At 33.3% G+C, this 16,610-nt stretch overlaps 2 protein-coding genes across 3 annotated transcripts; both read right to left on the bottom strand.

Moving 5' to 3' along the window:
* Nucleotides 1–2,023: 2,023 nt before the first annotated feature.
* On the bottom strand, nucleotides 2,024–6,123 carry LOC133035777 (uncharacterized). Its single transcript, XM_061112001.1, has 4 exons — nucleotides 5,289–6,123; nucleotides 5,052–5,224; nucleotides 4,638–4,875; nucleotides 2,024–4,524 (listed from the first exon to the last, which is right to left on the bottom strand). Exons 1-4 carry the CDS (start codon nucleotides 6,121–6,123, stop codon nucleotides 2,024–2,026), a joined length of 3,747 nt encoding a protein of 1,248 aa, XP_060967984.1.
* A 4,781-nt stretch (nucleotides 6,124–10,904) lies between these two features.
* Nucleotides 10,905–13,568, bottom strand: LOC115705651 (dehydration-responsive element-binding protein 2C-like). 2 transcript variants are annotated; one of them, XM_061108759.1, is made up of 2 exons: nucleotides 13,303–13,568; nucleotides 10,905–12,593 (listed from the first exon to the last, which is right to left on the bottom strand). In XM_061108759.1, the coding sequence occupies exons 1-2, from the start codon at nucleotides 13,323–13,325 to the stop codon at nucleotides 11,510–11,512; spliced, it is 1,107 nt and encodes a 368-aa protein (XP_060964742.1). In that variant the 5' UTR covers nucleotides 13,326–13,568; the 3' UTR covers nucleotides 10,905–11,509. The 2 variants fall into 2 exon arrangements, with proteins under 2 accessions (XP_060964742.1, XP_060964743.1); XM_061108760.1 differs by lacking the exon at nucleotides 13,303–13,568 and adding an exon at nucleotides 12,704–12,805.
* Nucleotides 13,569–16,610: the final 3,042 nt, after the last annotated feature.

Here is a 16,610-nt window from a genome sequence, read left to right as displayed (position 1 = left end):
TAAATTATAGAAAATAACCATAAAATAACATGTTGACCGAGGTTTTCGGCAACTAATAAAATAATAATAATTTAGAGAGCTGTAAGAAATTAAGAGAGAGATTTTTACGTGGTTGGGGCGTTAATGAGCCTTAGTCCACGAGTCTGTGTATTTATGATAGTATTTAATACAGAGAATGTTCTTGGTAAGTTTTTACTCTTCTAGTTCTTATGAAAACCCAGAATTCTCGACCCCTCTTTAATGAGCTTTGGGGGTATTTATAGTGTTTTTGTGGGGTGATCCCTAGAATTAAGGTACATGCATTTCTGTAACTATCAGTAAAGCCACACATTCCCAATGAATTTATCATAGGTAATGCATGGTCTAATCCCTAGGTTCTGTAGGGATTTTATGAGGGCAGTCCTTAATCCCTTTTGACTGATGTGATTCCTCACAGAGTAGCCGTCACTAGACTTTATTGATCATAGCCTAATAGGTACAGATTGGGGGTTGTGTCGTCAAACTTTACTGCGTATGGCAGTTTCAATACGTCTCCTCCCATGCGGCATTAAATGCGAGATGACTGTTCAGATGAAACCTGATACCACCCGGAGAAGCTTTGTTGCCACCTTGCTCTCCGGGAGCATACGAGACTTACATGCCTTCTCCGGGAGGCATGTCCAAGGTAACCCTTCGCCTTAAGAAGACTTAGCTATTTTATTTAAATGTTAAACCTTTTCCATCCACGTGTCATCATCCGGTCGGTCCACATATATTGGGCAAAATCAGGGGCAACACAACACTAAAACAAACAAAAAAACTAAAAAAAAAAACATAGTATACTACAGTATAAAATTTATAAAAATACACAATAAAAAATAGAAAATACCTCCTGATAGTATTTTTGTAAAAAAATGGTAAAAGTCAATATATTATATAAATTCTCCATTTTGTAGGGGGGATTATTTCATAAATACTTAAAAAAAAAAATTAACAATTTTACAAAACAATCAGAGTCAAAACTGTCTAAAATTGTTTTTTTTTTTCTTTCGTTTTTAAGAACATAAAACAGTAAATCTGTGATTAGAAAAATTGACTCAAACTAATTAACTTTGATTGTTTCCTTCTATTATATTAATTTAAATAATATTTTTAAATTAATAAATAAATTTAAATACTATTAATATTAATATTATGATTTACTATAAATAAAACATTATGATATATATTTAATTTGTGAAATCGATTTTTTTTAACTGAGTTATTTTTATGTTATTAATAATAACATATATATATTACATAAATTTTTTGAGAACAGTGTATACAAATATGTTATTAGTGATAACATATATATATATATATATATTACATAAATTTGATGAGAACCGTGTCTATAAATAACATAACGAATAACAATAAACAATATATTGATAAAATATATAGATATATTCATTTTAAATTAATAAAAAATACAATAAAATTTAATATTTTTTAATTAATAAATATATTTCTTTAATATAATTATTTTATTTGTATGTATAATTATATTATATAAATATAATAAAAAAAATATTTTTATTTTAATTTTTTAAAATAATATATAAGATTCATGTATTCAACCCAACAGTATAATTCAATTATCGAGAATATGATTACATATTACCTTACATAGTCAAACACAATTTGCACATTTTCCTTTAATTATATTCTCTTTTATAATATTTCCTATAATCAAATTATTTTAAATACCTCGTACCAAACGGCCCCATAAAGTAAAAGAATCAAAGTAGTACTTAGAGATGCACATATATAGGACAAAAAATTAACTGAGAGTGTTGTCTTATTTCTATCTCCGTTTATTTTCCATTAAAAATGAGACGAAAAATTTCTTACTGAGAGTAGAGATTGAATGAAAAATTCTTAATAAAAAAAATTATAATAAAAAATTTAAATATATAAAAATATTAAATTACACCTTACACATTAATTTTTTTTTTTTTTGATAAACCTGATGCTTTCATTACACAAAGAAGCAAGAACAAAGTCAACAGGTATAACTGGAAGGCAAACAACCATTCCAGACGCACTCGCTAAAAAGCCTGAGACCGATTGTAGCATGATCATGAGCTAACATGTTATGACTCCTATGAACATGCTTAACAACGAGTCCAGGGCTTTGAGGTAGCAAGGCTTTTGTACAATTAATTACATCACTTAAAACAGAATTATTACAAAAACCATTATTAATTTTGTCCACTACTACTTTACAGTCTGAAAGAAGGATAGAAACTGGCAGCTTAGTAGCTTGTAACCATTGAATCGCAGCCAAAATGGCTTTTGCCTCAGCAACATCCGGAGGTAGCACTCCTTGCAATGGGAGCATAAACCCTGCTTTAATGATCCCACACTCATCCGTGACAATTGAAGCTAAACTAGTCTTTTGAGAGGCCACATCAATAGATGCATCAGTGTTAACCTGCCAGGTTCCTACAACCGGGATAGGGATTAGATCTTGACCCTCTGAAGTTGCAGTCTCCTGCTTGAAGTTCTTGGCACGAGCTAACTGAAATTCATCCAAAAAATTACAAGCAGATTGAAAAACATCTTGTGGCCAAGGCCTTTTGTGATTATGAAACACTTTATTGCTATAATTCCAAATTGCCCAAACAAAACAAAAGAGTATAGCAATCTGATGAGAATCAAAAGTTTCAAAGGCAGCAACAAAAAAATTATCCATGGAACTAGATAAATTAGTAGTATAAAAACTAATGAAACTTGAATTTTTCCAGGCTTTCCTAGCATACTTACAATCCAAGATGGCATATTTCACTGTCTCCGTGGTTTGATAACAGATCGGGCAGACAGGAGATGGAATTATGTGTCGAAAAAATAAAGAGGAAGCAACAGGAATTGAGTGGGACAAGACTCGCCAAATCAAGTGTTTAACTATAGGGGGAACATTTGAAGACCAAACTGTAGTCCAAAACCGCTTGGTATTATGAAAAGAAGAACCCGAAGCTATACTACGGTTGGTCAAGGCAAGGTGATAAGCACTCTTTACACTCAAAATCCCTGAAGATTCTTGACCCCAGATGAGATTATCAGATCCACATGTGCCAGAAATTGGAACATTAAGGATATGAGTTACCGTGGAGGAGTCAAAATGCTGGTTAAGCCTATCTAAATTCCAAGCACCCGATGGGGAGAGAAAATAAGAAAGAGTTGAGTTAGGAGGAGGAGGGGAGGCATAAAACTTATAACGAAGCCCAGGGATCCAGTGATCCTGAATCGCATGAATATTTGAGTCATCACCAACTTTCCAAATTAACCCTCTCTTCATTAGATCACGCCCCCAAAGGAGACTACGCCAGGAATAAGAAGGATTAAAACCAGGGCCTACCTCAAGGACTGAAGAATGAGGAAAATACCTAGCTTTTAGAGTTTGACTAAGCAAAGAGTGAGGACACATTAGAACCCGCCAGGCTTGTTTAGCAAGCATTTCCTGATTAAAGTGAACAAAAGATCTAAAACCCAACCCCCCAACAAACTTAGATTGACAAACAGTTCCCCAACTTTTCCAATGAAGTTTCGAATTATCCCCCGAGGAACCCCACCAGAATTTTGAAATTAGGGACTCAATTTCCTTACAAAGTTTAGTTGGTAATCTAAAACAGGACATGGCATAGGTAGGAATGGCTTGGAGAACAGCTTTAATAAGTGTTTCCTTTCCTGCCCTCGGAAACCATTTGTGATGCCAGGAATGAATAATGTTGGAGATTCGATCTTTAAGAAAGGAAAAAGCTGGATATTTAGATCTAGACAGACATTGAGGCAAACCTAAATATTTGGTGATAAACGGCCTATCCTCCAAATGAAAAGTACTAAAAAAGAGATCTTTAATCCCAGAATGAGTATTGGGGGAAAATAAAATAGAAGACTTGCCAAAATTTATCATTTGCCCAGAAGCTTTAGAGTAAAGAGTAAGGGCTTGATTAAGGGCAGCACAAGAAGTGGGATCAGCAGAACAAAAAAGTATGCTATCATCCGCAAACAAAAGATGAGAAATAGAAGGGGCATTCCTAGCAATTGCAAGGCCTCTGAGGAGGCCTCGACGCTGATAATTGCTAAGAATAGCAGAAAGACCCTCAGAACAGAGAATGAACAAATAAGGTGACAAAGGATCCCCTTGACGTAAACCCTTAATGGGCTTGATAGGCTCACTAATAACACCATTGACAGAAAAAGAAATAGCAGCAGAAGATAAACACTTAAAGATAAGAGAAACAAAATGGACAGGGAAGTTAAGATGAAACATAACATTCCTTAGAAATTCCCATTCAACCCTGTCAAAAGCCTTAACCATATCAAGCTTAAGTGCAGCCCAACCCCTTTTTCCTACTTTCCTATTAGTTATATTATGAACTAACTCATTAGCAAGAATAATATTATCATAAATAACACGACCAGAAACAAAAGCACTCTGAAAAGGGGAAATTACACTGTCAAGAACACGTTTTAAACGATTGGCCAAAACTTTTGAGATGACTTTATAAAAAGTAGTACACAAACTAATAGGCCTAAAATCCTTAAGCATATTAGCACGGGCCTTTTTGGGATTAAAACAATTAAAGTGGAGTTGATTTCAGAAAAATCAATACCCTTGTTGAGACAGTCCAAAACAGCTGCAGTAAAATCATTACCCAAAACAGACCAGTCTTTCTGATAGAAAAAGGCATTAAGACCATCTAACCCTACAGCCTTGTCCCCAGAAAGCTGAAAAACAGCTCTCTTGACTTCCTCAGCAACAAAGGGTTGAGAAAGACTCTCCACATCCTGGTCAGTGAGCCCAGAGCCTAAACAATCAAAAATAGAGGCAGCAGCCTCTATATCACTCCCCTGGGAGGTAAAAAGATCAGAGAAAAAACCAGTAATTAAACCCATAATCCCCTCCAAAGAATTGACAACCTCACCAGTGTCAGCTTTAAGATATTTAATATGATTAGCCTTACGCCTAGAGGTTGCATGCTTATGAAAAAACTTTGTATTTTTATCTCCTGCATTAGCCACCTAACTCTAGCCCTCTGTTTCCAATAAATCTCCTCTTTGTAAAGCAGAGCATCAAGCAAAGATTGTAATCGAGCTAAACGAGCCCTATCCTCATCATTTAAAAACATCTTATCCTGAATCATATCAATTTCATGAGTAAGATGTTGAATTCTGGTTTTTAAAGTGGAGATTATTGTCCCTATTCCAATTTTTTAGAGAGGAAATACAATTTCCTTGCTTCCTAAGAAAGTTCTCAAAACAACCTATAAGAGAGCTATTATTCCCTTGAGTTGAACAGGGGACCAAAGAGTTGCTCCAGGCATTTTTGACCACATTATAAAAAGAGGGATCCTCCAGCCAATTATTCTCAAAACGGAAACGCCTAGTCCTAGGAGTGGTATAATTTGCATTAGTGGGAGCTAAACTTAACTTAAGAACACGATGGTCAGACCCATAAAAACCTAGATGCTGAAGACTATGATTAGGATAAAAATCACTCCAAGAATCAGACACCACTACCCAATCTAATCTTTCATAAATGGTTTTATTTGACCAAGTGTACCTATTTCCTAGAAACTGAACAGGAAACATACTAAAGTTAGTCAAAAAATCAGCAAACAGAGACATAGAAGAAGTATCAAGATTATCACTTCCTATCTTATCAGAACTGTACAAATAACTATTAAAGTCCCCCATGACCAGCCAGGGGAGATTAGGAGCATTAGAATACAGATCACACAATAATTTCCAAGTAACATGCTTAAAAGAACTAACATGAGAGCCATAAAAGCAAGTAAAATGCCATATATTATCATTAATATTTACAATACAGTCAATATGATTAGAAGAAGAGTTTAAGACATTAATATTAACATCATCTCCCCATAAAAGAAGAAGCCCCCCACCAAAATACTGTCTTGGGACTTCAAAACCAGACACAAAACCTAAAGTCTGCCTAAACTTATCAACAAAAAGAGCCTTCAACCTAGTCTCCATCAAAAAAAGAACATTTGGCCGATGATTCTTGACCAACTGGGAGAGACGATTGAATGCTCGAGGACCCCCCAAACCTTGAGCATTCCAACTCATAAAGCTCATTTTTCTGGGCGGGTGTAATCTGCATCACCCGCCTGTTCAAATTCTTCAGCAGAAGAGACACCATCAGATTCAGACTCACCAGCACGAGCTCGCTTGAGCATGGAACGCAGAGAACCACCAATTTGAGCTTGAAAAGTCTGAAAACATGGCCTTTTCACAACAAAAGCACAAGCCAGCCCTTTCCCTTTCACTTGAGGATCAAGCCGCAAAGCCTCTTCAGTAGCAGCCTGAGGAACACCATCAGCATGTCCAAGATCCAAACTTGGAATTGCTGCAGCCAACGAATGAGCAGCATGGACCATATCAGGGGTAACAGAGGCAGGGGTGTCACTAACGATAGTGGAGTCAGTGACAACAGGTTGACTTGCAAAGAGATTTGGGTTCATTGGGGTGGGAATCATAACATCTAGAAGATCTCCCAGGAGCACTCAAGTTAGAAGAGAGGCCATTTGAGAATTAAGCAGTGAGGTAAAACTAACAGATTGAGCAAGGAAAGGGTTGTTAGGTTGACCCTCATGAGGAAAGTCAGTAATATCAAGATCGGCTATGGTAATAGTGTTGGAATTTTTTTACCAGGATCTTAGATCTACTCACAAGTATGTTGATTAACACCCTAAATATGAACTTTCTAAAACGATAAAATAAACACGTATAAAGTTTAGGAAACCTTACATTGGGTGCAGCAGACTAATATGACTCCTTCCGTTCAGATATCTAGCCCTTGATTCCTTTCTGTAGCAGAGCATTATCAATATCTGAACCTGGATCTCTTTCTCTGAATCTTTGATGCTGAAACTCCTTCTTGCTGAAAGTCTTCCTTCACGATCTTCCTCACTATGGTTGAGGTATCACTTGCTGTGTGTGGGCACTACTCATACACTAAGATTTTCGAAATTTAAGAGGGAAGAAAGAGAGAGGGAGTGGTCGGCCAGATAGGGAGAGAGAAGGCTCAGGTTTTTCTGAATCAGAAGTGTCAGAAGAAAGTGTAATTTTCCTGAAGCCTTCACTATCTATTTATAGCATTCCACTAGGGTTGGGTTTGAAATATTTGGCATTAAAATAATGAAAATATCAGAGATAAATTCCTATAAAAGTGGCCGGCCCTATACTAGTGGATTTGGGCCTCACTTTTTGCAATTTTGCAATTTTATCTTTTCTGCATCTGATTTTCTCAAAAACGCCAATTTTCTAATTCAACCATTTAAATGCCAATTCTGACTATTTAATAACTATAAATAATTATTAAATAATATTGTCATTTATCATATTTATTAATTGAACCATGCAAAGTATCATAATTAACAAATATGCCCCTATTAACTCTTTCTTTACAATTTCGCCCTTACTTAGTGAAAAATTCACAAATAGACATAGTCTAATTTGAGAATTATAATTGATTAATCAAAACCAATTACATGAGTCTTACAAGAAATATTATCTCAACTAGTGTGGGGACCATTTATGGGTCTATATAACCGAGCTTCCAATAAGTAGATCAAGAATTTAGCACTAAAATTCACTAACTTATTAATTCTTCGTTGAATCCACGCATAGAACTTAGAATTGCACTCTCAGTATAATAGAATGCTCTATATGTTCCACCATATAGACGCATCATTAGTTATCCATTGTTATAATCCTAATGTGATCAATGATCCTCTATATGAATGATCTACACTGTAAAGGGATTAAATTACCGTTACACCCTACAATGTATTTATTCCTTAAAACACTTGACCCCGTATAAATGATATTTCAGCTTATGTGAAATGAGTACTCTACCATTTATATTCGTTTGGTCAAACTCGAAGGAGATCATCCTTTGCTTACTATTCGCCAGATAGAAGCTATAGATTCCATGTTTATGCTAGCGCTCCCACTCAATTGCACTACCGTGTTCCCAAAATGTACGTATCACCCTGACCTAAAGTAGGCTTAACTAACAAATCAAAGAACACGAATAGCCTTTCAAGATTGAGCCTAATCATAACAGGATTAAGAACATTTGATCTAGGATCAACTTGGCGATATTGACTTGAATAGATTTTACGGTAAGTTTAATTAATCTAAGTCAAAGTTCAATACCGGTCCCTTCCGATGCATACTCCTTGCATCCAACTTGAGCTTTACTTTAACCAGTGCTTTGGAAAGAACATAGCACTTCTCCAAATGCAAGTAAACTCTGTTGTAGATTATCATATCAGTAAAATCCTATGTCTGATAAATCTAGGAAACTTTATTCACATAGTCATATTTACTTTCCAATGTGTTGACGGCACAATAAACAGGATCAAGTATGTGAAAAGAGTTTCAGATGAATTTATACATTATGTACATATAATCATGAAATAAATCATGTGAACTATGCAACATTAAATGTAATTTCTGATCTATATTAATAAGTAAATCTGATTATATTGAAATAAATTTTATTTAGGATATAAAATCCAACAAATAGCTGGAGCATGAGGATACTCAAAAGGCAAAGGTTTCTCACATAATTTCTCTTTGCCACATAGTAACCTATCATAGGGACAGTGTGGTGGGACAATGGATTCATCACATTTTTGCAAATAAGCATGACAATACTTCTTAGTATGGTCAAGCTTGCCACAGTAGAAGCAAAACTCAGGCAAACGCTCGTACTTAAAATCTAGCCACTTAGTGAATTCCTTACCCATTTTAATGAAACAAATATTAATTCCTCTCCTAATAGATTTGTTAACATCCAACAGATATCTAGCCGTAAGATAAGGCCCAGTCCCATCCTTAAGAGTAGTGCTATCCACTTGAATCAAATCTCCTACCCCAGTGGCTATAAGCTTGGCCAAATCATAAGATTTACATCTAAAGGGGATCCCATACACCTGCACCCAAAAGGGCACATAATGCAGCTGGTCAGGGATAATAGGAAAGGAAGTATCAGGGGCTGCAAAGATGGTGAGACTTTGGGCAAAATGCCAAGGCTGCCCATCAAGAATCCTACGCTTATTCCCTTCACAGAGAAATGTAACAAGAAAAAGACCATCAGAGTGTTCAGAAATAGTAACAGGGAAACGACATTGGGAAGTCCAGATTGGGGTTAAAGTTTTAATCAGGGAAGCTCGATTAAAGTGTTTAACAGTACAGAGTTTAAGAAGAAGACTTATATCAGGGGGGAGTCATCCTGAATTTCAGTCATGGTATAGACCATGTTCTCATCAGGAGTGAGCATCAAAGGGGGAACAGGAGTAGAACTTAAGGAATTCATATTAAGCATAGAGATATTTTTTGACCCAGACAGAGAAGAAAAACAAACAAAAACAATAGAGAAATTGAAACGAAAAACGCGATTTATATATGAAAAAAACCAGACCTTTCAAGAAAACTCTTGGTTGATCCCTGGCAGTAGCCTCTTGAGTAGCTTTGCAGGCCATCGCAATCCCCCAGGCTCCATCATCACCATTTCTCCTCTTCGCCGCCTCTTCTATTAGGAGAAACGTATCTTCAGGGAGATTATTGATTTGATGGTGTAAATAAATGAGGATTAGTGATAAATAAGGGTTTGATAAAAGAGGCTTTAAGTCTTGTGGGAAAGAAAAAATGCATTTAATGCGTTGAAAGGCTTCAGCAAAAAGGATCTTTGAGAAATAATAAGCATCAGAGACATTAATTTCACAATTAATGCTATGAACAGAGGAATGATGAAAGAGAGAAAGAAGAATCCAAACCCGATTGCCACCACACCACCGTGGGGGGTGGACCAGAAACCCAACGTGGGTACCAGACGGAGAAAGAGAAACATACCTCTCGAGAGTTCTAAAAATCGCCATCGGTTCCCACCTTACACATTAATTATTATTTAAAATATAATTTAAAATTCATAAAAATATTAATGTTCTAATAAAATATAAAATATTATTTAAAATAAAATAAAATCTCCACCCCTTTAGACAAAAAATAATTCTTGTTCCTACTTTATTCTCTATATAGACAAAAGTCTCTCAAGGCGAGTCCCCGTGGAACCCGTTCTCATAGGAAAATGTACATCCCGAGTAGTACTACCGCAGGAAAAAGGTTGACGATAACAAGAATAGATCAAAGACTGGATTTTTCACCAATACTTAAACCCCAGAGTAACACGTTAGGATCTATCCCAACAGCATTATATTCTAGTTCTTTCATGTTCATATAATTCATTCATTTCGAGTATTTTATTTAAAATTTAGTTAATTATCGTCAGAGATGACGCACTAATGAACTCAGTAAAAAAAATTAAATATCTTCTATTTAATTAAATAATTATACAACAAAATAGTAAAAAAAAAAAAAAAAACCCTACAAAATAATTATAATTTTAATATAAAATAGATAATAAATATTGTTATAATAATTAAGCCCCACAAATCAAAAATTTTGAGTCGGTTGATTATCGTTGTTCTTTGAAAGACTTATTAATGATGGAGCATTAAAAAGATACTATCCCAAATGTGAGAAATACTGAGCAACACTGCAGTACTTGAAACCAAAAACTACACACTAATTAGTAAACATCTGAACAAGACACACAAAGAAATTTGTAGTTTTGCCGGGATCTGTTTGCATCCTTAATAACGCACTGTAAGCTAATAACTATCACCACAACACATTCATGTTTTAATGAAAGGTAACAATGACGTTTTTCTAATTTCCCAGCTGAAGTGTCAACAGTGGTGACCACGATATCAGACAATAAGTCCCAGATTCTATATTCAAACAAGAAAAACTCATGATTTGCAGCAAAGTAACAAAGACACACAATGTACACAAATATTATAGATTTTATTTGAAACCTTCAATATATATTTTGAATAATGGCTTTCCAGGATTTGTTTTCTACACACAAATATGATGAACAAAGTCATTATAATCTAGTACATCTTACATCTACAACAAAGAATATCAGTTAACGTGAAAACTGATCAAAGAAATTTTATCGCATGAAAAGAGACGGGGGAAACGTGTATATGTAGACCCTCTGCCCATCTCCCGGTAACGACCAGGAAACGGACACAAAAGTAAGGTGAAAAACGAATCAAAGAAACATTATGTAATATTAGCCGAATCCCCCAATCTAAAAGCTATAGAGAATCAGGCCATTAACGGGTTAGTCCCAAAGGGAAACGAACAAGTCAGTCCCAGGAAAATGGGAAAAAGAAAAATAGTATATTATGTATATTTTTCCTAGTTCGTATAGCAATCTACAAAGTTTGCTTGGCCAAACTATCATCAAGCTGCCTGTATCCAAGTCCAAGAGCCTGTCGGATTCTAAATGCAACTGTAGAAACTCATTGTTCTGGCCTTCTTGTGACCTGTGATCGCTAATCTAATGTCGCAGAGTCCATCTTGAGGATGCACCATTCCTCCTTCAGCCAGACATCCCCTCCATCTCAAAACTCGTAATTGGATAATCCCAAGTGTAGGCCTGATCGTCCAAGCAAATATTATTATCCTCGATCCTTCCTGGCTTCAAGAAATCAAAGCTGTAATCGAGCCCTGATGAAGGGTGCTCCATATGACGCAAACTACCTAGTAGCTTGGCATCAGGGTTCTCCAACTGATAAGATAAATTAGATGGTTCGTTGGTCTGAATATCTTCATTGTCCCATTGAAGAGCATTACAGCAAATATCTTCCACTGAGCCTGCATTACCGTCCATGATTCCCAATAGTTCTTCAACGTCAAACATCTCATCCATTGAGAAGCTCTGCAGTAAATTCTCCTCCGTGTCACCTAACTTGTCCCAAGTTTGATACTCAGCTTCCATGGTGTCCTCTTTAGCCTCTTGTTTAACAGGCTTCGGGCTCGCTTCTTCTAGCTTCACTTCTGACTTCACCGCACTTAAAGGTGTAGCTACTTCAGCCACAAGAAGAGGCTGAGGATTTACTCTCGACTGAATAACTTCATTCTTCCCACCAGAAGCAATGCACTTTACCTTAGATTCCTCATCCGCACAGACCTCAGACAGGATCGAATTCGATGTTGTAGTAGATTCCGAGCCTGCTGGAGTGGTCACTGAAGAAGAACCTGATGGAGTAGCCAATGAAGAAGAAACTTTAGAAGACGTCTTGCATGATTTGTAGTCCGTTATATTGGGAAGATTAAGGCGAGCACAGGGGCCATACATTGCCCTGGCAGCTTCATCATAGGCAAGAGCAGCTTCTAATGCAGTTGGAAAAGTACCTAACCAGAGCCTATTTCCCCTATTAGGCTCCCGAATTTCGGCAACCCACTTGCCCCAAGTTCTCTGCCTAACACCTCTGTAGTTACATCTTGAATTATCAGGACCCCCTTTACCTTTCATACATCCTTTCTTAGAACCCTTGGCTGGAATTCTGCGAGTTGGCTTACCATCATCATTTGTAGATTCAATACTACTGTTGTATTCCTTCCACTTCGCTAGAGTATCCGCAACTGAATTACCTTCACGTCTACTCCGCGTCTTTCTCTTCCTGGGAGAATTTAAGGGAAGAGATTTCATATTAAAACCTTGATCATAAACACCCATTTCTTGCAAAATGTCTTAAAATGAAATTTTCAGAGTAATTTTCACAGCAACCACCTCTCAATCAACAATGAACAAATACGGCAAAGAAAAATGGTGTTCTTCCAATCTCAATAACAATCAGGCTTAAATATATAATAAACTCTCGACTTTCAGAATCTGCAGTAAAATAATGAACCAATGTTTTATTATTGGCCAAAATACACTCATTGCAATCCAAGCAAATACCCATACAATTTATAAGCTACCCTATCAATTAAGAAAATACATATACAAAAGAAAACTCTTATGACCAAACTTTCCTTGGAGTCCAAGGATTCTTAAAGGGAATAATAAATACTGAAACTGGGTGAAACCCTGACTAGATTATAACTGAGATTTACTTGCAAACTAAGCAAAAGAATTTTAAAAAAACCAGAAAAGCACGACAAAAACAATTTATATAATTTTAATAAGGCAAAATAAAAAAGAAAAAGAAAATGAATTAGTTTCCTCTATTCTACCTACAGTCTTCATCAATAGCATTTATAAAAACAAAAAGAAAAAAAAAAAAGATCAGATCTTTCAGAGCGCAAATCACAAATTCATGAAATACAAAACCGAAGAACCCTAAATCCTAAAAGAAAACTATATTAAAAGGAAAGGATCAAACTAACCTCTGTATCTTCTCAGACGACATGCGAGAGAAAAAAACCCTTATGCGATTCAAACTAGAGCCGCTTATTCCTTGGCTTTCGATTTTGTGAGTTTTTTTCTTTTCTGGATTTTGTTAGTGTCGTTTTGGTTTTTGGGTTTTTCTTTTTCCTTTTTTTTCCGGTTTATTAGAAGAGAGATATAGAGAAAGTAGTTTATAGCTTTTGAAAGAATCCAGATATCGCGAGTGAACTCTGATAGATATTTATAGCCTTCTCTAGATATTTCTGATATTTTCATTATCTCTTTATTTTACATTAAAATATTGAGGACAGCAATGACGTGGCTCCCTCCAGTTAGGCGTGGCGTTTCGTATGCCGTAACTTTTGACACGTGTCACTCGAACCTTCCCGAATCGCTCATCGCAGATGGCACCTATCGCTTTCTTGGTGTTGAAGTAAATATAATAATAGGCAAGTTTCAGTCAATAAATTTAATAAAGGTAACCTTTTCATTAAAAAAAAATAGAGTTTTTTTTTGCGGTAAATCCTTCTAATTGTTATTTCACATGTATTTAACTTTATAAATTTAAATTTTAGGATAAAAATTTTTAAACTAATATATTAGTAGTAAATTTAAATTATCATTGGGTTAATTGTAACTATAAGTTATTTATGTGTACATTTTTGTACACATAAAATATTTATATTGATATATTTAATATTATTATTTAAAAATTATTTTTAAAATTCACTTTAAAAATAAATAAAATATTTTTAAAAAATAAAAAATATTATAAACTTTAAAATAATTTATATACTTTTAAAATAATAATATTAAGTGTAAACAATATAAATTTGACACATGTAAAAAAATGTACACATAAGTAGTTTATATTGACATTTAAATGTAAAAAATAAATGACACCTTAAATTTGCGAGCAGTTTAGTAATTTGGAGGGTTTTACTCTCAAAATTTAAACTTAAAAAGTTAAGTGCAAGTAGAGTAATAGTTGAAAGAGTTTAACAGCAAAAAACTCAAAAAAAATATTAAACTAATTTATTTTAAAAAAAAATTGTATGGTTATTCAATTTTTTTTTTTTTCACATTATTAATGTTATTTTATCAATTATAACATTTTTTGTTTTTATAATCTTTTTAAGAATAATAATTTTAATTATTTTTACTTCAACATTCATTTTTTTTTACACATATAGCTCTTAATTATATGAAGAGTACTACTATTAATTTCTTCTTACAATTTTTTAATAAATTTTCATGACGAAATATTTTTAAAATTTTTTTTTATAACAATATTCGTTATACTTACAATATCATCCTAAATTTTTTTTTTTTTAAATTTTTGAATATTTTACAATATCGAAAATATGTTTAAAAAATTTTAAACGGGCATAGTAAATAGGAATAGGAATATGAGGAATTAGATTTTCGATAAGGTAAACTAATTGAATTTTTCTAAATATTTACATAAATAATATTATAACTATAATAAATAGTGAAAAATTTTATTTACACCCCAAAATGTTTTAAAGACACTCCATTTAAATAATTTTTATTTTATATAAAATTTATATCTTTAATTGTACTAAGTTTTTTTAACGTTTTTTCCAAATTCATATTCTTAAAAATATACCTATCAAAGAAAAGCAAATTATATTTTAAATATTATGACAAAAAAATTAAAATAAAAAATTATATGAAATTTTTTTTAAAAAAATAAAATATATATATGAATTAGAAAAAATTATGAAAATAAAATCAAAATAAGTATTGAAATTAATATAAAATAATATGAGAAAATAAATTTAAAAATATTGAATGTAATTTTTAAAAATTATTTAAGTTTATATTTTTTTAATAATTAGGATATATTTATCATTTTATAGGTTGCAAATAGAACTCCCCAAAATAGTACATAGTTTTTTATTCTTCTATTACCATATTGTGCTACATTTTTCACATTTTTTCAACTGTGCAGCTAATCTTGTGCTGTCTTTTGCACTATTACACTGTTTATCCAAATCAAATATAGCTCGTAGTATACGGTTGGGTTTTCGCGTTTAGATTTTTTTTATTTATTTATATATATTGATTTTTTTTTTTGAAAAGAGATTTATTTATTTATATTTGACAAGTGTCATTTTGTATTTATCTATATTAAACATAAACATAAAAGGTTCGTTTGGTACGTCGTATTACACTGTATTTTATTATATAGTATTATATTGAATTGTATTTTATGCAATATGTTTATGTAAAATTATGTGTAGTATTAACTTTTATGGACACCTAAATATATAATATTTTAGTATAAATTAAAGTTTAACATAGTATTATATAAAATGTGATATATAATCTAATTCAGTATAATACAATACAATACAATACAATACAATACGACCTAATACCACGTTCCAAACGAGCTGAAAACATTTTTATAAACATTATTTGATACAACTTTTTTTTTTGTGAAACAGGATTTGTTTAGATGCACTTCGTTTTTTACTCTCAAAAATACCCTAGGAGAAGTTAATCTTTCTAACTTTCTAGGAAATAATTTTTTGATGAGTCCAAAACTACAATCTAACCCTTAAGCCTACCAAATTATGATAATGGACTTCTATATTATTAATTTGTGGGAAACTTACAAAAATACTGACTTTTAGTTCAATCTTTACAAAAATATTGTCAAATAGTAGAAATAAATTTTTTATTGTCTTGGCCATTTTTTTTTCTTTTATACTGTAAACACTAAAATAAAATGAGATCTCCATCTTCCACACCCATAGACAGAACCACCACAGGAATACCAGAATAATCAAAAAACAACCATTAATTTTTGTGAGATTGAGAAAAAATAGTGAAATCGACATCAAATAAATAATCATGGCAAAACAACTACAAAACATCACTTAAACAAATCAAACAAAAGAAAGGAAAAGGGATTAAAAAAACTAACAATATTTTGCACATCCTCAATACTAAATGCAATAGCAGCTATATTTGCAAGCCCAATCTAAAAAAATGAGAATAAAAAAACTACTAAAACAACACAAAAATAAATGTAAAATAAATAGCAAATATAACTACTTAGAAAAACATAAAAGAACCACACACCTCAAAACTTTTTTTTAGTGAGCTTGTGAAATGTATTTATAAGAGAACCAGATTAAAAAAAACAAACCACAAAAATAACCATAGAGAAGGAAGAAGAAATGTATTTTATAGCCTCCATCTTCCACACCCACAGATAGAACCACCACAGCACCACGAGAACACCCAGAAAACAATCATTAATTCCAACGAGATG

Source organism: Cannabis sativa, chromosome 1 (assembly GCF_029168945.1).
Source record: "Cannabis sativa cultivar Pink pepper isolate KNU-18-1 chromosome 1, ASM2916894v1, whole genome shotgun sequence".
NCBI classification, from domain to species: Eukaryota; Viridiplantae; Streptophyta; class Magnoliopsida; order Rosales; family Cannabaceae; genus Cannabis; species Cannabis sativa.
This window is presented reverse-complemented; position numbering and strand designations above follow the sequence as displayed.